This window comes from Marmota marmota, unplaced genomic scaffold, assembly GCF_001458135.2.
Source record: "Marmota marmota marmota unplaced genomic scaffold, marMar, whole genome shotgun sequence".
Classification (NCBI taxonomy): domain Eukaryota; kingdom Metazoa; phylum Chordata; class Mammalia; order Rodentia; family Sciuridae; genus Marmota; species Marmota marmota.
Window position 1 is genome coordinate 24,781,812 of NW_026000142.1, and position 20,201 is coordinate 24,802,012.

At 46.3% G+C, this 20,201-nt stretch overlaps 1 protein-coding gene across 20 annotated transcripts in view; it reads left to right on the forward strand.

The window, feature by feature from the left end:
* Positions 1-20,201, forward strand: part of Atxn7l1 (ataxin 7 like 1) — a 234,968-nt gene that overhangs the window by 182,084 nt on the left and 32,683 nt on the right. For 19 of the 20 annotated variants that reach the window (XR_007341581.1, XM_048786122.1, XM_048786123.1 and 16 more), the window contains one exon: positions 18,568-18,851. Coding sequence is in view for 19 of the 20 variants with exons in the window: in XM_048786122.1 (XP_048642079.1) it covers positions 18,568-18,851 (284 nt within the window). In the remaining variant the exon portion in view is untranslated. Of the gene's footprint in view, positions 1-12,615; positions 12,770-18,567; positions 18,852-20,201 lie in introns of those variants that run through there. The other variant, XM_015488353.2, reaches the window with a different exon arrangement.

The window sequence follows — 20,201 nt, forward strand, 5'->3', positions numbered from 1 at the left end:
GTGAAAGAGCAACCAGGAGTCTTGGGGGTCCCGTGGCGCAAAAAAGCATTCTCTCAGGAGGCAGACCTCAGGGAGATCTGTAGGGTTAGATCACTCCCCACCTGCGATGGAGACTTGTGGCACTTCACACACATACTCATTAGGACCTGCATTGGCAAGGCTCCTCCAGCTAGGACCAGAAGGAGGCGTGACTGAGTCTGAAGGAGCCAGCTGATCCCAGGGATGGCAAGGAGGGAAATGGCTCTAAATGAAAACAGCCTTCAGAGCTAGGGTGGAGGAGAAAGCCAATGGCCACCGGCATCACTCCAAGCGGGTGAAGGGGAGTGAAGACAGCTCAGCGGGGTGCACCAGCAAAGAGGCCGCGGGCCACCGTGGTCTTCTAGCTGGCCTCACGCCAGTCTGCCTGCTGTCATCCTTCCACTTGCTGTAGCCAGGAACCTAAGTCAGGAAGAGAGGGGGTCCCCAAGGCTGGGAAGATGCAGCTTGGAGCTCATAGGGTCCGAACTGAGTTCTGAGAGGCCTCCCTAGAATAGAGTATGAAGAGATGAGCACTGAGCTAGAGGCGGGAAGGTGAGTTCAAGCCCAGCCTCTGCCACTCACTTTCTGTGCGTCCTTGAACAAGTCACTTAATGGCTGTGAGTCTCATTATACCAAGTATGCAATGGACTGATGATCTTCATGCCCTAATGACTTCTTCAGTCGATTAATTATTCCAGTGCAGTGCAAAACCTGTACAACTGTATACAGCAGCCTTGGGAATACAAAGTTAAATAAGACAGATGCTATCAAAGGGAATCTGCAAGAAGCGACATAAGCTGACATAGAGTGTAATGTGATAAGGGCTCTGATATTGGTAGCCCAGAAGAAGGACATCCAACCCATGCTGAGTACTCAAAAAGTTTCTCTGAAGAGGTTGCACTTCAGCTTAATTTGAAGGACAAGTACACATACTCCTCAGCTTATGATGGGGTTATGTAATTTTCAATTTACAATGGTAAGTTGAAAATACCATAAGTCAACAGGCATTTAATATACCTAACCTGCTGACTATCTTAGCTGGACCACTTATAATTAGCCTATAGTCAAGACAAAGTCCTCTAACACAAAGCCTACTTTATATGGTAACCCTGTGATCACTGGGCTGACTGGGGGCTACAGCCCACTGCCACTGCCCACTGTCACAAGAGAATGTCATACTACACATGGCTAGCCTGGAAAAAGATCAAAATTCAAAGTACATTTTCTGGGCCGGGGATGTAGCTCAGTAGTAGAGCACAGGCCTAGCATGCGTCAGGCTCTGGGTTCCATTCCCCAGCACCACAAAAAAACAAGTTACAGTTTCTTCTGAATGCTTATGATTTTCACACCATCATAAAGTGAAAAAAATCACAAGTCAAGCCAGGTGCTGTGGTACACACTTTTAATCCCAGCTACTTAGGTGTCTGAGGCAGGAAGTTCTTAGGTTCAAGACCAGTCTGGGCAACTTAGTGAGACCCTTAGCAACTTACTGAGACCCTGTCTTAAGATAAAAGACAAAAATGCTTGAGATATAGCTCAGTGGTAAAGCGCCCCTTTACCAAAAATAAACAAATAAATAAATCATGAATCAATTCATCAAAAGTCCCACATGTCTATAGTAAGGAGATTAAAAAATAAAATGGGATTTGAATGGTAATTTGTGGTTATCTAAATGATAATTTTATGTTATCTATTTATCCATAATTAAAAAATTAAAGCTGGGTGCTGGGGCGCACGCCTGTAATCCCAGCGGCTCAGGTGGCTGAGGCAGGAAGATTGCAAATTCAAAGCCAGCCTCAGCAATAGTGAGGCGCTAAGCAAACCAGTGAGACCCTGTCTCCAAATAAAATACAGAATAGGGCTGCGGATGTGACTAAGTGGCCAAGTGCCCTGAGTTCAATCCCTGGTACCAAAAAAAATTAAGACAGTGGGAAAGATGAGCCGGGCGGCACAGTGGTGCTCATCTGTAACCTCAGCAGCTGGGGCTGAGGCAGGAGATGGCAAGTTCCAGGCCAGCCTGGACAACTTAGTGAAACCCTGCCTCAAAAATAAAAAATAAAGAGGAGGCCAGATGTGGTGGTGCATGCATATAATCCCAGCAGCTTGGGAGGCTGAGGTAGGAGGACTGCTAGTTCAAAGCCAGCCTCAGCAATTTAACAAGGCCCTAAGCAACTTATCAAGACCCTGTCTCTAAATAACATGTGAAAAGGGCTGGGGATGTGGCTCAGTGGTAAAGCACCCCTGGGTTCAGTCCCCAGTAACACACACACAAAAAAAAATAAAATAAAATAAAAATAGAGAAGGAAAGATGAGCCAGGCAAAGGGAACAGAAGGTAGGAGAGTGTTTGCCCGTGGGGAGAGGCAGGATGTGAAGCCAAGTGGGTGGGCTTCAAATCAAAGTTTCACCGTCCATGGTCAATTCAGGAATTCAGACTTCACCTGAAGCCTGCATGGAGCTGTTAAAGGGGCAGTTTTCAGCTGTGGTAAGATCAGCCTGTCCTCAGTCTAAAGATGGCTTCAGGGCCACTCAGGAAGTGGCAAGAACAGTGAGGATGTTGTTGCATAATCCAAGTGATAGCAGCCAGGCCCGAGGCAGGGGTGATGAGCCAGCGGGAGAAGCAGCAAGGAGGAACCTTCACGGGATTTGGGGGTTGGTTATATGTAGGACTGGAATATAAGGAAGAGTTGTGGATGATGTCGAGGTTCTTGGCTTGGACAACTAAGTGACTGGTCCTGCCTCCTTCTCAAGAGAAGGCTGATAAGGGCCAGAGTCTAGGGAGGAAAGGAGAGATGAGTTCAGCTGGAGAGTTGGTGGACTGTGAATTATTTAATTAATTCCTACTAGGAGACATCCAGTGGGCATGGATCCAGATGTTTGGATCCAGAGGTCAGGAGAGAGGTACTGGTGGAATCCAGATTTGAGAGTCCTGTGTAGAAATGGGGGTTGAAGCCATGGATGCAGGTGGGGCCTCCCAGAAGATATGTGGCATGAAAAGAACAGGCCATAGGCAGGGCCCTGGGAAACAGGACCAGGGGAAGGAGAGCCCAAGGCTGCAGGGCCAACTAAGCCTAGAGGTTTTAGTTTGTCTGCTTTTAGTAATAGACCAAACCCAGGGATGCTCTACCCATGACCTACATCCCCAGCCCTTTTTATTATTATTATTATATTTTAATTATTTTTTATTATTATATTATTATTATTTTTAAAGAGAGAGAGAAAATTTTTTAATATTTATTTTTTAGTTTTGCAGTGGATACAACGTCTTTATTTTATGTTTATGTAGTGCTGAGGATCGAACCCAGCGCCCCGCGCATGCCAGGAGAATGCGCTACTGCTTGAGCCACATCCCCAGCCATTATTATTATTATTATTATTATTATTATTATTATTATTATTATTATATTTCAAGACAAGATCTCACTAAATTGCCAAAGCTGGTCTCAAACTTGCGACCCTCTTGCCTCCACCTCTGTAGTAACTGGGGTTGCGGGAGTGCACCACGGCTCCTGCTCCTTCTTTCCTGGCCAAAATCTTCACCATTCTTATTATGCATTTCACTGTCCACCTCCTCAAAAGTTCTCGTCTCCTTTACCTCCCCCTTGCCAGCAAAGCACGTAGTTTTTGCCTCACCTGTGACACCCTCTGTGGCCTGCCAGAGATTTAATATCCTCATGCTGCTCCTGCTCAGCGGTAGCTGCAGGGTCTGCCATGTGTTAGCTTCTCACCAGCTGAGCAAACATGGTGCCCTTGTTGGTTTTGATGTTGGTTTTTTTTTGTTGTTGTTGTTTTTTATTTTTGTTTTTGTTTTATTACTTTGAACTTCTTTTTTTTTTTTTCTCTCGATGTGGGGATTGAACCAGGATCTCACACCTGCTAGGCCAGTGCCCTATTGCCACTGAGCCACATCCCTGTCCATCAACCCTTGCTGAAATGAAAGGAACAGATCTCACCATTGAAGGGGATTGTAAGATTTTCTGGAGATGGTGAGCCTTTTGTCTAGCAGTGTTGAGATGAGCACGGTCCATGGAAATATAATACATGCCCCCTGTGAAACTGAACATTTTTTAGCAGCCATGTTGAAAAAAAGGGGAAAGAAACAGGTGAAATTAATTTTTTTTTGAGAGAGAGAGAGAGAGAATTTTTAATATTTATTTTTTTTTTAGTTATTGGTGGACACAATCTTTGTTTGTATGTGGTGCTGAGGATCGAACCCAGGCCGCACACATGCCGGGCGAGCATGCTACCACTTGAGCCACATCCCCAGCCCTAATTTTTTTTCTTCCCCCTAACAGTAAAGTAGTTTACATTCTTTTTTTTTTTTTGGTACCAGGGATTGAACTCAGGGGCACTCAACCATGGAGCCACATCTCCAGCCCTTTTTGTATTTTATTTAGAGAGAGGGTTTCACTGAGTTGCTTAGGGCCTCGCTAAGTTGCTGAGGCTGGCTTTGAACTCACGATCCTCCTGCCTCAGCTTCCCAAACTACTGGGATTACAGGTGTACATCACCATGCCCAGCTACATTCCTTTTCTTTTTTTTTTCCATTCTGTTTTGAAATCCTGTGTGTATTTTACCCTTACAGCACATCTCAATTTGGACACTAAATTGTCATCAGAAATATTTGCTTCCTTGTTAGATTTCATAAAAACTAGAGACTGTAAAATAGATTCACATATGCAAGTTGTTCCAAACATACTTAAACATTTCCTAATAATAGAACCAAGTATCTCTTTTTAAATTGTAATGAATTAAATTTAGAATTCTGTTCCTCCCTCGTCCATGGCAGCCACAATGTAAGTGCTCAGTAGCCACAAGTGGCTGGTGACTGCTGTCTCTGACACAACAGATCTTAACATGTATCCTGGGGATCCTAGGTGGGTCTCTCCATTTCTTGGGTTCAGAGATAAATTAACTGGACTCCTTGGGGCTCTCACGAAGTGGTAAGAACTCTCACTTCCTTCCTGCATTAGCCTGTAGTAGGAACAGACCTAGAAAATCCAATCAGGCCATGCAGAGAGTCCCTGGCCAGAGTTCCTTTTCATCGCTCCAGTTGAGCTCCATATTGATCCTTACAAGCCAAGAAAACATAAGCAGTGTCTGCCCACGTGGGCTATGTGGCCTTTATGTGCCATTTAACAACAGGCGTGGGGCACCTTTTCCAAGTAGCTCAAGTTCACGTGGACAGCAGTAAAAGCACCACCCCTGAGGTCAGGTTGACCTCCTGGAATTCTTGCCCAGGTTAAATAGTCTGTGTTTCGTTTCTTTCTCCCTTTTGTATCTGGATTGGGTTAAAAAATAACTCTGCATGAGAAGAAAGGGGAAAACAGAGAAGGCATCTCCATGTTACCAGTTTATCCCCTGTGAGCCTGACTACTCTGCAGGTCACCCAGCACCCAGGTTCTAATAGCCCCTCTCTCCACTAGTTATGCCCCTTCAGGGGACCACTCCCAAGGGAACCAGAGGCCAGAGAGTCCCTGGCTAGTGTAAACACAGTCCATAATGACAGAGGGAGGTGGGTCCCCATGTAAAAGTCAAGAAGGCATCGTGGGGCCTGTTGCAGTGGCATGACCTGTAGTTCCACTTAGGAGATGGAGGCAAGAGGATCGCTTGAGCCCAGGAGTTTGAGTACATCCTGGGCAACATAGCAAGACCTGTTTCAAAAAGGTGGGAGGGAAAGTGGGAGAGAGGGTGGGAGGAGGGAGGAGAGAGGGAGGAAATTAAATAAAATCGTGGCTGTTTGGCTCTTTTGAGCTGCAATAAGCATTTCAGCCTCTGCTTATGAGTTCCCACTCTGCTTGGGACCAGGCCCTGGCACAGGGAACCTTTCCCAGCTGCTGTCACTTCCCACCCTGGCCGAGCATGCTGAGCTCATGGGGAACTCAAACCCACTGAGATAGGCAGATGTGGACAGGAGGCAGGGAGCAGGTAGGAGGAGGTTTTCTTCCCCTGGATGGCTTGTTGCCTTCTCTTTGGGCCTTATCAACCCGCACATGTGTGTTGAATGCCAAATATGCTCAGCTATTAAAAATGCAGGAGAAGAGCAGGCTGCTCCAGAAGGAAAATGAGCCAAAGCAAAAGAAAAATCAGCAGGCTCCCTGGACTCCACGTGCATGCCCTCCAGCACAGTGGGGGAGGGCTGCCTCTCCCCAGGTAGACAGGGCTCTTCTCAAAATGCTTAGAAATGCAAGGTGGGTCTTCCAGCAGTGAAGTGGGCTGGGGAGCCCAGGTACCCTGGAAGTCTTTCCAGAGCTTTGAGGAGAGGGAAATGATAACTGAGTGCTGGTGCTGGTGAACTGAAGGCAGAACCTGGCTTAGGGTTGACGGCTCCCAGAAAACATGGGAGGTCATCTCAGGGGTTCCAGTCAGGCTGTGAAATCCTAGATCCAACATGCCGTAGAGCCTCCAACAGACCCTACCACTCTGGCCTCCCTAGATTCTCCAGCAGGATTCCTTCAGCCACCTCCGCCTTGCCTCCTCCTCCAGTCCACCCTTCCTGCTCCACCCTGTTTATTTGTCTCTAGAATGGAAATCTAGCCCCTTCGTTAGGAACTGCAGGGGGGAAGGTAGAAAGGCCAGGTGGGCCAGAGCAGATGAAAGGTAGGTAGGCTAGAATATTCAAGCACAGGGTGGGGAGATAAGGTCCCCTCCTAGACGGGAGGCCGGGAACTTAAACATTAAGTGCTATGTTAAATGCTGTGCACACACACAGGTCTGCAGATGAGCGAAGATAAGGACAATGGACAGCTCCTTGGGAGTCAACTCCAGTGACCTCCTGAAGTCACAGAAGTGCTCAGAAAGAGAATGGGGCCTCCGGAGGGAATAATAAGACTAGGACAGCTGGGAAAGGGGAAAATGGCAGGAGAGAGAGAAGGTTATGGGCCACAAGGATGGGTAACCGTGACCTTTCATGGCTGCATAGCACTTTATAATTTTCAGACACTTTTATAGCCCTGATCCCATCTACTACCCTGTGAGGAAGTTAAGAAGACAGAGGCCCAAAGAAATGAAGTATCTGGTCCAAGTCCAGTAGCAGAGCTAGACACCATCCCTGGTCTCTGACTTCCAGGGCTGCATGTAGAGCACCACTCCTAGAGTGACCTGAGATCGAGCCCCATGTCTGCCTTCATTTTACTGAATGAGCTGGGGTGACTTTTCTATGCCTCAATTGTAAAATTGGGGTGGAAATTAAACATGGTATTCCATGTGAGAGCATGACCTACCATCCAGCACACGCGGACACTCAGCGGGGGGCCACTATGAACTCACGCCTTTCCTTTGTCATTCTCTGTCTCTTGCCAAGAAAGAGAAAGAGCTGCAGGCTGGTCCTCCCCTAAAGCATTTGTTCTTTCCAAGCACTGGTGGAGAACCAGTGCATTTATTAAGATGTTATATGATTTAATCTTTGCCAAAAACATTAATTCATGCATCAAACTTTTACTGAGCCTTTCCTAAATGCTAGACGTTGTATATGCTGCTGGGACAGAGTTCCTATCCTTGGGTAGCTCTCAGTCTGGTCAATGTATGTAGCTGTAGAAATAAAACCTCGCCATTGAACATGGTAAGTGCAGCAGAAACACCTGAGATGAGAAACACAGCTAGCATGAGAGAAGGCTGTATTTCCTCAGGATGTGGACAGATGGAGGGGATGTTCACAGGAGAGGAGAGGGCACCAAGCACAGACCCCGGTGCACAGAACTAGGCCCCTGCACCTGGTCCCAGGATCCAAGAGTAGTCGAGCAGGGATGTAGGAGAATGTGACTGGACAGGAGAGGTGGAGTAGGCCAGGCTGTGAAGGTTGACCTCCCCGACCTTTAATGGTCACCTTTGCACTGGTGGCTGAGTGCAAGACGGCTGTGTATGGTGGCAAACGCCTGTAATCCCAGTGGCTCAGGAGGCTGAGGCACGAGGATCCCAAGTTCAAAGCCAGCCTTGGCAACTCAGCAAGACCGTGTCTCTAATAAAATACAAAAAGGGGTTGGGGATGTGGCTCAGTGATTAAGTGCCCCTGGGTTCAATCCCTGGTACCAAAAAAAACCCATAAACATTGGTAGTGGAATTTTCTTTTCATTCTTTTTGCAGTGCTGGGGATTGAACCCAAGACCTTGCATGTGCTAGACAAGCACCCTACAACTAGTGGTGGGAATTTTGAACAAGGGTCAGGCAAGCCATGCTAAGACTTTCACTGGTAATGCAGAAAAATGCAGACAGGGGTCTTTTTTTTTTCTTTTCTTTTTCTTTTTTGATAATACTAAACCCAGGGGTGCTCTATCACTGAGTCACATCCCTGGCCCTTTTTATTTTGAGACAGGGTCTCACTAAGTTGCTGAAGCTGTCCTTGAACTGACAGTCCTCCTGCCACAACGAAGCATATTGCTGGGATTACAGACATGGGCCAGCATGCCAGCTCTGTATTTCTTTTTTTATGGATACATTATAATTATACACAATAGTGGGATTCATTGTGATAGATTCATATATGCCCATATCATAATCTTGTCAATTTCATTGCCTAGTACCTCCACCCTGTTCCCTCTTCTCCTCCCTCCTCCCACCCCATCCTTTACTCTATTGGTCTTGCTTCTATTTTTATCACAAATTGGGTTTTTCCCCCTTTTTTCTCTCTAGCTTCTACATGAGAGAAAATATAGGACCCTTGACTTATTTCACTCAACATGATGTATTTTGTTATTTAATATAAAAAGAATTTCCTGAAGCTGGGGGCGCTTCCTGTAATTTCAGCAACTCAGGAGGCTGAGGCAGGAGGATCACAAGTTTTAGGCCAGTCCAGCAACTGAGCAAAACCCTGTCTCAAAATAAAAAATAAAAAGGGCTGGGGAATGTAGCTCTGTGGTAGAGTACTTCTGGGTTCAATCCCTTGTACTAAAAAGTAAAAATAAATAAGAATTTTAAAATAATTTCCTTAGTTTGCTGTAGGACAATATGAAGACGAAACTCTTGAATGTCTTTTTAAATAATGTGCTTGTTTCTGGATAAAAGTGGTTTAGGTACAGGGCTGCCTAATAGGGAATGGATTCCAATTGTGAAGAGGAAAAAATTGAGTGAGTGAGTGTTACACCTGGGAAAGGGAGTACTCCTGGGACTGTTCCTCTCTGAAGGAAATGAGAGCAGCTGGTGTCAGGCTCCCTGGCAGAGGCTGGGGCACTGAAGACAGCCAGAGACTCTGTCCTTGACTCTTTTCCCAACATGCTCATAAGGACTTTTCAAAGGCAAAAGCCTGGGGATGGGGGCTCAAGGGTCTGTGCTCAGGTGCTGCTCCCAGCCTACCTTGGCAGGGGGATGAAGATGGTCTGTAAGGAGTCCCTATCTCTCCCATGTCATTAATCTCTCCCTTGGCTCCAGGGTTTGAGAGTGACAGTAAGGACTCTGGCCCTGCTAGGCTAGTGGCAGGCCCTGCAGAAGGGCAGCTTGTTGCTGCAACAGTGGGAGCCAATGACCTCTGGTGGCTGCAGAGGGGAGCGCGCCCAGTTGCTGCTCCGGAGTATGGCCTGTCCTGGTCCTATGCTGGGGACCAAGGCACTCAGGGATCTGTCCCACTCTGTACCAGCACACTTTGCAGAATCTACCTGCCTCCTGATCCCTACCTTCTCACATCTGTCCTTCAAAGGCTCTGATATCATTTCTGCACTGATGTGAATGTCAGTGGCCATTCATGTGAAGTGTGCAGCTCAGTCATGAGGGAAGACCCTGAGCAGCAGCTGTTGTTTTGGTCTAGGGCTGTCGTTAAACCTTTCCTGACCTTGAGACCACACCACTACAAGCACAGCTGGTCTCAAAGGCAGACTGTGCAGCATCATATGCCCTCCTGAATCAGGACTCCATTCTCCTTCTTCTTTACCTTCTCCAGGTTGCTGGTTTTTCCACAGTCCTGGTGCACTAGGATGCCCCAGGAACATCAGGACATTTATCACTTCTTGTTCTCCAGTGTGTGTGGAGAAGATCTTCTGAGCTCTGTGCCTTGGGAAGCCCTAACAGCAGAGAACTAGGAGAGACTAACAGAACAGCAGAGAGGCTGGTGCTGCGGCCTCCTCCTTCCTCTGGAGCAGCCGGGTGCAAGTGTAGTCATTCCTCTGGGTGATGTCCCAGAGTGACAGAGGCCCCTGTGGCCTACCATGCTGCAGGAGACAACACATTTGTATGAGAGGAGGCTGGCTATCCCACCCGCTCTCCTTCCAGATGTGCTTTAGTCACTTAGCTCAGGCTTGGCAGTGCTAGTAATGGACAATCAGGTAGGACTGTGGAGCTGGCTGAAGAGTCCTGGAAAGAGGTCATCAGGTCTGGAAAGACCTCCTTCCCCATTCCCTTCTCCTCTTCATTGCACCTCCAGAAGTCCTGTTCTCTGGGTGAGTGGAGGCCACCTGCCCGTCAACTGTCACTGCCTCCTCCCACCTTGTCCATCTTTGTGGGTCAGAAAAGACAAAGAAGACAAGAGGTTTCTGATGGCCTTTCTTCCCAGAAGTATACCCCAAAAGTATCAGGGACAGTGGGGAAAGTGAATGGTGTGACCCTGTGTCCTCTGTTGGTCTCACTACGTTTCGTTGAGGTTCTGCTGTGTGCCTGGCACCGTGCCAAGCTCTTCATGTCTGTTACCTCATGATATCCCTTCAATTATCATTACCTTCATTTTATTGATCAGGAAACAGAGGCACAGAACCATGAAGGCCTGAGGCACCACTTGTGTGGGCTCTGTGCTATATGAGAGACCACCCCACCAAAGAAGGAGGGAGGAGCCAAAGCCAGTACGCACCCTGTCTGCCAGCTGCTGCTCCTTTTTCTTGTTCTCACAGAAGTTCTATGGGCTTGCTGTGGTCCTGAAGCCAGGAAGTCACATGCTCTCCTACCATAATGCTTCCAGCAATACATAAGGCAGGATTCAAATGTAGTTTTTGTCTAATTTCTCTTTTTTCAGAGGGAGAGGACCAGGGATTGAACCCAAGGGCACTTTACCACTGAGCCATATCCCCAGCCCTTTTTATTTTTTATTTTGAGACAGGGTCTCACAAGTTGCTTTGGGCCTTGCTATGTTGCTGAGGCTGGTCTCAGACTTGTAATCCTCCTGCTTCAGCCTCCCAGGCTGCTGGGATTACAGGCATGCATCACTGCGCTGGGCAATTTCTCTAATTTCAAAACCTGTGCTAACTCTTTTCCTAATCTCTTTTGCAACACCCTCCACAGTAAGGGAATTTTCTAGAACTTTGACAAGTTGCTAACCCTCAATTCAGCCTAACTTGTCCTCCGAGATTTTTATTTCATTCATTTATGGCCATTTTTGCAATTTGTCAAAGTCAGCTTGTTCATCACCCACCCACATGTACACACACAGAGACACACACATACATGCCTAACTTGTCTAAGCAGGAAACTCCACATCATTCTTCTCAGCAGCTAATCACCTCTGCTGGGTGAGGAAGGAAACCTTGACCCATTATTGTCATTGAAGATGCTGCATGCTGTACCCGGCCAACAGTGGGTGACGGCCAAGCTCCCCTTGGTATGAGAATGAGAGAACCTGGCCACCAAACTCCTACCCCCCCTTCCCTCCCTCACCCCTACCCCCACTCCCCCACCCTGTCTCTGCCACCATGACCACTCACCCCACAATAGCTGTGCAGTCTGACCACATTTCCCCAGTTTACTGAGGTTGTGTTTTGCGGGAGAGAATCCAAAACATGCAAAGGTCAAGAGAGATTATACACTATGCTTCCTCTCTCACCACCAGGCCTGACACTTAGCCACAGAATAATAAATTAGCCTAGTAGATTTTCTTACTTTCGGGCCCTGTGGTTGCTAAAGGTACTTACAAATAGGGTTTCTGAAAGTTTTCCCAGTATTTATTTTACNATATATATATATATATATATCCCATTTATTTATCCATCTGTATTTATGTGCTACCTATTATAACTCTCCTACTAGGGCGGACTCCATGGCTGTGTTATTTACACTGGTTCTTAATGATTGCCCAACTCCCAGCCTTCCAGAATGCCCCAAGTATTTTTTTTTTTACTTAAAGAATTTAAATTCGATATAAATAATTTTCTAGTAGCAACCCCCAAAAGACACCCAACAGCGCCAAATAGAATTTCTTCTCCAAGAGCATTTTAAAAGAGGGTGAATTCCTTTTTGTTTGGGATGACTTAATGCTGTCACTGCTTGGAAGGCAAAAGGCTGAGTGAGATGGCTCTCCCAGGGACCTGCCAGTAAATCAGAGATTCTCAAAATTCTGCCAGACCATGGCACAGGCACATGGGTCTTTGTCGAAGGAAGGGGTAGGAGAAATCAGACAGCTGAGAACTCTCATCAGACATGTAACCCACAGCACAGATACCATATGTCCTCTCGCTCCTGCCTGTCAAATCCATCTTTACCCTGCTCTGGTAAGTGGAGAAAGGCTGGCAATAATTTTTGCAAACCTAAAGACTTTGTGAACCATTCTCTTAAGGCGTATCTGTTGATGATAGAAGAATAAATCTTGCTCACCAGAAAAGCGTAGCTGGCAGGAGGGCAGCTGGCCCTGCAGCACGTTGGTGGCTCTCGCAATGACACCATCATGATTCTCCACCTCTGCTCTTTTGCAGACATCACTGGGCAGGGAGGGAATCTACTTGCTGCCAAGAGAACCATTTTTCTTAAAGCCAGAAGACCTGCCTTGGTCTAGAAAGATAAATTCAGACAGGCCAAGCACACAGGAAGAAGATTTGGGCAGCCAAAGCAGGACAAAAGACACAGAAGGTAGACACCTTCCCATGGTGCAGGGGGGGATGAGGGAGGGTCCCTTCCCAGGACCAACTGAGATGGAGGTAGAGAGACCATGGAGGAACAGAGATAACAAGGAGATAAGTACTCCCAGTATAGTAGACAGGAAGCTAGCTGCAGCCCTGGGATTCCTGAAAGAGTTCATGCTAAGCAAACAAAACAGGCATTTTGAAAGCCTGGGCAGAGTGGAGACTCCCCTTTCCTTTTCAAACCCTGCTCCTCAAAGGAAGGACAATAGTTGATCAATGCAACAGATTGCAAATTGTGAGCCCTAAGGCAGTATGTAAATGCATTCCTTAAGATTGAAGGGGAAGGAATTTCAGGGGACTTTGCTAACCTCTGGAGTAACTGTTGGCTTGTTTATCACCTACACAAACAGAATAATACATTGCTTAGTCAATCTTCTGAGTATTGCCAACTAACCACCCACTCCCAGCTCCTCACCACACGTGGAGGTGTTTGAGTTAATGTGACTGAATATAGAAAAGATGAGCCATGCCCACCCTGTGAAAGCAGGGGTCAGAATCTTTGGCCTCTTTCCAATGGAAAAAAAATTAAACCTGCCATTTAGTTTCCACTGCCATCCAGAAGAAGCCTTTACCTACCCAAGGATGGGACACTTCCCTGGCTGGGAAAGGCGATTGCCAAGGAATTGAGGAGACTGTGTAAAGGGACCAGGGGAGCAAGCAGAAGGCACTTCTGAGATAGTGGTATATTAGTCAGCTTTCTATTACTGTGATAAAATACTTGAGAAAATCATCTCAAAAGAGGAGGAAAGATTTGTTTTGGATCACAGTTTCAGAGGTTTCAGTCCATGGTTGGCTGGCTCCATTGTTTCTTTGTTTTTCCATACTAAGGATTGAACTGAGGGGCACTCGACCACTGAGCCACATCTCCAACCCTATTTTGTATTTTATTTAGAGACAGGGTTTCACTGAGTTGCTTAGCACCTCACTTTAGCTGAAGGTAGCTTTGAACTTACAATCCTCCTGCCTCAGCCTCATAAACCACTGGGATTGGGGCATGCACCACCACACCCGGCTATTTCTAGGCCTGTAATGAGAACATTGTGGTGGAGCAACACTGCTTACCTCATGGAAGCCAGGAATCAGAGAAAGAGAATGGAAGGGACCAGGGACAAGATCTAGTCCCCAAAGTATTCCCCAAGGACTTACTCCCTTCTACTAGGTCCCTCATCAGATACCTTCCACCACCTCCCAGTTGTTCGTTCAGCTAGGAATCCACCAATGGTTGATGAGATTAAAGAGCTCATGATCCATCACATCCCTAAGGCTCCTTTGAACATTGCCGCATTGGGGACCAAGCCTTCAACACAGCCTTAGGGGGACATTCCAAATCTAAACTATGACAGGTGGCTTCCCGTGGCCACAGTACCCACTGCTGGACTACAGACACACGCTGCTTAAACAGTCCATCTGATTCCATGGTGGCTAGAATTTATACTGGAGAAATAGGCATGGCAAGATCAAATACAGATGATTTTCATCTCCCCCCACCCCCAATTCATCTGGGAACATGTTTGGTTCTCTCTACTGTCATGGAGCTATCTGTTTCTCCATCTTCTCTTACCTCCCAGGCCAAAGGCAGATTACCTTAGAGAGGAACCCCCAAGTTTTTGAGAGAAAGAAGGTACACCAGAGGGAAGAAGTATCAGTGACAGCCCAGGTTCTCCTCCTCTATATGGAGGGGTCGATAGCCTTCACCAGAAGTTAATGAACATCCTAGAGTTTCCACCTGAAAGAATTCAGCCACCCTTCCCCTCCAACATGGAAGTTCACTCAGTGGCTAGCTGCCTCCTGACTCTCTGGTCTTTAGAATGCTTTAAGACATTCTTGATTGGATCCCACCCTCACTTCCCATTCCTCAGTCCTAGAGGACTGTACTTAAGCCTTTCCTGTTTCCAATGAGCTCTGCATCCTGCATGTGGGCACTGGGACTGAAGTCCAGCTGGAGTTCTGGAAGGGCTGGCGGTACAGAAAATGAATGGGCCATACTTGGGAAAAATTTCAAATTAGGAGCTCAGTCACAGACTTTAGCTGGCCTGGTTCAAGCTCAGTCACACATAGTTGAGAGAAGCGTCACCTAAGCGACGAGTCAACGGGCACACTGATCCAGATGTCTGAGCCTAGTGCCCCTGCGCTCATGCGGCTGCCTTACAGAGTACATCTGGAGCTGGACTTTCTGGAGGAGAAACACAACTGAACTGTGAGCATTTGAAGGGCAATTTATACCTTTGTTCTGAATTATTCAGTCCCCAGCATCAGACCTTTGTCTGCTGAGGACATAAGCATTCAGCCTACACTAGGGCATGCTTCACAGAACCTGGAGAACTTTGTACTCATCCCTGCTCGTGCAATGAGAGCCAAATCTGGAGCTGGAAGGTCTTGAACTAAAATGACTTCACAAAGAAGTGTTGTCAGAGAAGATGGCTCAGGTGCTGGAGGCCTGCTCACCTGAATAGTATCAACATTTGAAGTTTGGTTTATTTTTGTACTAAAGAGACAAAACTTAGTAGATCTGATCAAGAGTGAGAAATTAAAAAAAAAAACAAAAAAAAACTTTTTGAGGGCTAGAGTTGTAGCTCAGTGGCAGAGCACTTGCCTAGCATGTGTGAGGCACTGAGTTTGATCCTCAGCAACACATAAAAGTAAATAGATAAAATAAAGGCATTCTGTCCATCTACAACTACAAAAAAAATTTAAAGAAAACTTTTTGAGTAGGTTCTTCTATGTGTGTGTATACACATACACATATGTACGTGTTATTTCAGGTTTACATTGAGTTTTGTAATTTGGTTTGTTTGGATTTTTTTTAGTTTGTACCTTTAAATTTTTCAAACTAAGGTAAAATGCACGTAACATAAAATTTACCATCTTAACCTTTTTTAATGCACAGTTCAGTAGTGTTAAGTACATTCACATTGCTGTGTAACCAAACTCCAGAATTCTCTTCATTTTATAACAATGATGCTGTCTTGAATAACAAATTAGAATTAATTAATTAGTTTTTAAAAAATGAAACTCTAGGCTGGGTGCTGTGACACATGCCTGTAATCCCAGAGGCTGAGGCAGAAGGATGGCAAGTTCAAGACCAGCCTGGGCAGCTTAGGGAGACCCTGTCTTAAAATAAAAAATGGAAAGGGATGCAGATGAAGCTCAGGGGTAGGGTACGCCTCGGTTCAATCCTCAATACCAAAAACAAAAATGAAACTCTATACCCATTCTCCTCTCCCTCAACCCCTGGCAACTGCAGCTCTATTTCCCATCTCCATGAATTTGACTACTCTGGGTACTTTGTGGAAGTGGAATCACATATTATTTGTCTTTTTGTCACTGGCTTATTTTATTTAGCACACTGTCCTCAAAGTTCATCCCTAGGTCAGAATCTCTTTCCTTTTTAAGGCCAAATTGTACCACATTTTATTTGTCCATTAAACTGTTGATGGACATTGGGTTGCTTCCACCCTCTGGCTGTTGCAAATAATGCTGCTCTGAACATGGGTGTGCAGATATCTCTTTGAGACCCTGGTTTCTGTAGCTTGTGTTTTTTAGAATAGAGTGAAAAAAATGAGCCTGGAAGAATTCTGTTGCACAATATCACACACCTTCACATTTTTAATCATTTGGAAAAAAATCAGGAATGCAGTGTTATCTTAGTCTGTTTTCTGCTGCTGTAACAGAATACTGCAGACTGGGTGGATTTATAAAGAAAAATGGTAGGTACATGGTGGCAATGGTGCATGCCTATTATCCCAGCAACAGAGGAGGCTGAGGCAGGAAGATTGCAAGTTGGAGGCCAGCCTCAGCAATACCTGTTATTAATACCCTGTTTTAAAATTAAAAATAAAAAGGGCTAGGGATGTAATTCAGTGGTGGAGTACCCCTGGGTTCAACCCTGGGACTACAAAAGAAACAAGGGAAGGAAGGAAAGAAAGAAATTTGTTTTACATGGTCTGGAGGCTAGGAAGTCCAAGATCAAGGTGCCAGCAACTGGTGAGGGCCTTTTTGCTGTCATGGTGGAGGGCATCACATGATGAGGGTAAGGAAGTACACAGGCTCAGGTCTCCTTTCCTCTTATTATAAAGCCACTAATCCCTGTCGGGGAGCCCCATCCTCCCAATTTCATCTGACCCCAATTACCTCTCAAAGACACCACTTCCAAATACCATCAACATGTGAACTTGAAGGTTGAGTTTGGAGGACTCATTCAAACCATTGCAGGTGATAACTTCACCGAGGAGTATATATAACTTCTGAGCACTGTCACTCCTCAAGGGCTTCTGGTGCAGTTGGCAAGCAACATGGGAGTGCTTAGAGAATCACCATTAAATAAACAGGCAGCTGTGCATCAACGACTCCAATACAGGGCAGAACTGGCATTTATACCAAGTATTGCTAAAAGCCACCATTCCAGTTTCCCCTCACACAGACTAAGTCCCACACTCTTTCCCCAGGCCAAGAAGTCACGTGGCCCCAAGGGAGAATCCTTAATGTCCAGCCACAATCTGTTCCACCACTATGTGCCCTTCTCACTGGCAAAGATCTGTAACATCTGTGATCCTGTTTCTAAGTCAGAAGAGGGACAGGGGCTCAGGGGTTGCTGAAATAATTTCATGAATACTTTGATCACAGAAATGATCTGTGAGTGTATCTTAGAGAAGAGGGAGCCAGCCAGCTTTGTGGACAGATAGGATTCCTCCCCTGCCAAAAACAGCCTCTCTTTCATGCCCTACATTGTCTGCAGGCATGTAAAAGCCATATTCTCCATCATTTGGCATTCAAATAGCTAAGTCGGCTGCACTCTCAGCTCAAAGATGATTGGGGAGCTGAAGTGTTAGCATTCTACCCTCCTGCCAGGAGGAAAGGGAATCTGGTTCAGGGACCAAAGCAAAGCTTATTCATCTCATCTTTTAAGACCCCAAGACAGAGTCCTCCACAGCCCCCCAGACACAGGGTCCTCCAGCATTAAAGAGCTGCAGAAATCAAATGCACATCCATCACAGGAGAAATAGCAGGGAAGTGGGGCAAAGGTGACAGATTCTGAAGAGTGAAAGCACACCTTTGTGCTCTTGCCTTCTTAAAATTCATCCTCTCACCTGCCAGCCTTGAGAATTGCCTATTTACATAACTAGCTGCCTAAAATGGAATATTGGATAATGGTACATGGCGGCTCACTCAATTTGAGCCCATCCCCGGGATATGAGAGTGATCCAGAAGCCCTCCAACAGCATGGAGTGCGGCAGGCTGGCCTGAAGCCATGCCTCCGTGGGGTGTGATCCTGTCAGCTCTCCGGAGCTAAGCAGATGTCAGGTCGATCGGCTGGGGTGGGAGACTAGTGAACAGGGGGAAGGGAACCTTATTCAACTGTGGCACACTGTCTGCAGGGGACAGACAGTGTCTCTGCCTGGGCTTCACAGCGGATGCCTTGTTCTGCCCAAGGTGCCGTTTCAGAGACCCACACATAGGACCTGAGAAAGAGGAGAATCACAGGATCCATGGGGACAAGCCAGCACGGGAGGTAATCAGTCAGCTCTGATGCTATCCTGGGCACTGTGCCAGCCTCACACCCCCTGTTGGTCCTTTCCACAGCACAAATCTCTATCCCATCAAAACTGGAATCATGCTGCTTGCTTATAGGAGGAGTATAAATAAGTGATAAGGAAGTGTTCTGATAATGATAAGCGGCTATAGCTCTTCAGCAGACCAGATGTATCAAAGAAGGCAATTGTGTATGTTTGTTCATTTATTTTTCAGCGTTCCGGTTCCTGTAGTCAGTTTAGAGAAAATTCCTAACCTAGTGAAGGCAGATGGTGCCAATGTCAAAATGAACTCTACAACCACTACTGCAGTCACCTCCTCCTCCACCTCCTCCTCTGCCGTCTCCACCCCTCCTTTAATTAAGCCCATCTTGATGTCCAAGTCAGTGCCACCTTCACCAGAGAAAATCCTAAATGGCAAAGGAATTCTGTCAGCCACAATAGACAAGAAACACCAAAATGGCACCAAAAACAGCAACAAGCCTTACCGGAGACTTTCAGGTATGTGTCAGTGTCATTAGAGTCTGGCTCATGATAAGACTAAAGTTGAGTCCCATCTGTAACCAAAGGAGTGTTCTTATAATTAAGCAGCTCTGTTTTATTTTAAGGGGGACATGGAGCTATCTGCAAACAGGACCTCCACCTAAAAGTGCAAGGAGAACTGCTTCTTACTCCCAGGCAAAGTCCCTTTGCTTGGTTAATTGCTTAGGAGGAGTTACTCCAGCCACCCCGGGGGTGAGATGCTCTGCACTGACCGACAGTCTGTGGACTTAGAGGGTCTCCTTAGCAGGTGGCTCTAGTGCAGCCAAATATGCTGACAGGTTGAAGGTCCTTGGCTCCCACAGAAGCTTCACTGCTATAAAGTTGGACAGTCTGCAGGGATATTTCACAGTGGCTCTGGTCATGCTGGGATAGCCTCATCAGAAAAAATGCTACACAGGGAGATACACCGCTGTCCTTTGGCCTTGTGGGTTTCCAGGTTGACTCTGCAGTTGGGACTTTTAAAAATGCCCTTTCCCCATAATCAGGTCAGAGTTCTCAAATGGGAGACTCAGGCTGGCACAGCAGATGGGGCATTGGGAGGTCTCTCTTGGGCCTACTCCTCAGTTGTCCAAACAGACACATGGCCACTCTTTGAGTGGCTCGCTAGAGGCCCCTTATGGATGATGTTTGCTTTGGATCTGTTGTAGAACTAACTTGGGCAGTTCTGCTCTCTCTAAATGACCAGGAAAAGCTATAACTTCATAATATCTCCACACACCATGAGGTCTATCTAATGGTAGCCAGAAAAAAAATAAAATACAGTGAAAGCCATCCCGTGAGAGAGAAACCTTCTGGTTATAAGCAAGTCTGGTTATTTGGGTTTTGGGGTTTTGGAGGGTGGTTTGTTTTTTTTTTTGTTTGTTTGGTACTGAGGATTGAACCCAGGCGAGTTTAACCACTGAACTACATCCCAAGCCCTTTTTCATATTTTTTAGAGACAGGGTCTTGCTAAGTTGCTTAGGGCCTTTCTAAGTTTCTGAGGCTGGCTTTGAACTCGAGATCCTCCTGCCTCAGCCTCCCAAGTCGCTGGGATCACAGGCATGCACCACTGCGCCCAGCCGTGAGCAAGGTTTTTAAGCACCCAAGGAACTGTGGGTAATTTTTATTTTCTACTTTGTGTTTATCTGTATTTCTTATTTTTCTATCTTACATTTGAAACTCTTTAAAAAATCATATATTACAAATACCTCAGGCCCAAAGCATTCAAATAGAAATAGTGCCCTGCCCCATTCTCCATGTCCTAGCCACCCACTGTGAGGGAAAGGTAGAGTGTGGTGCTCTGTGAGCACTCTGGGGCCTTGCTCCCCC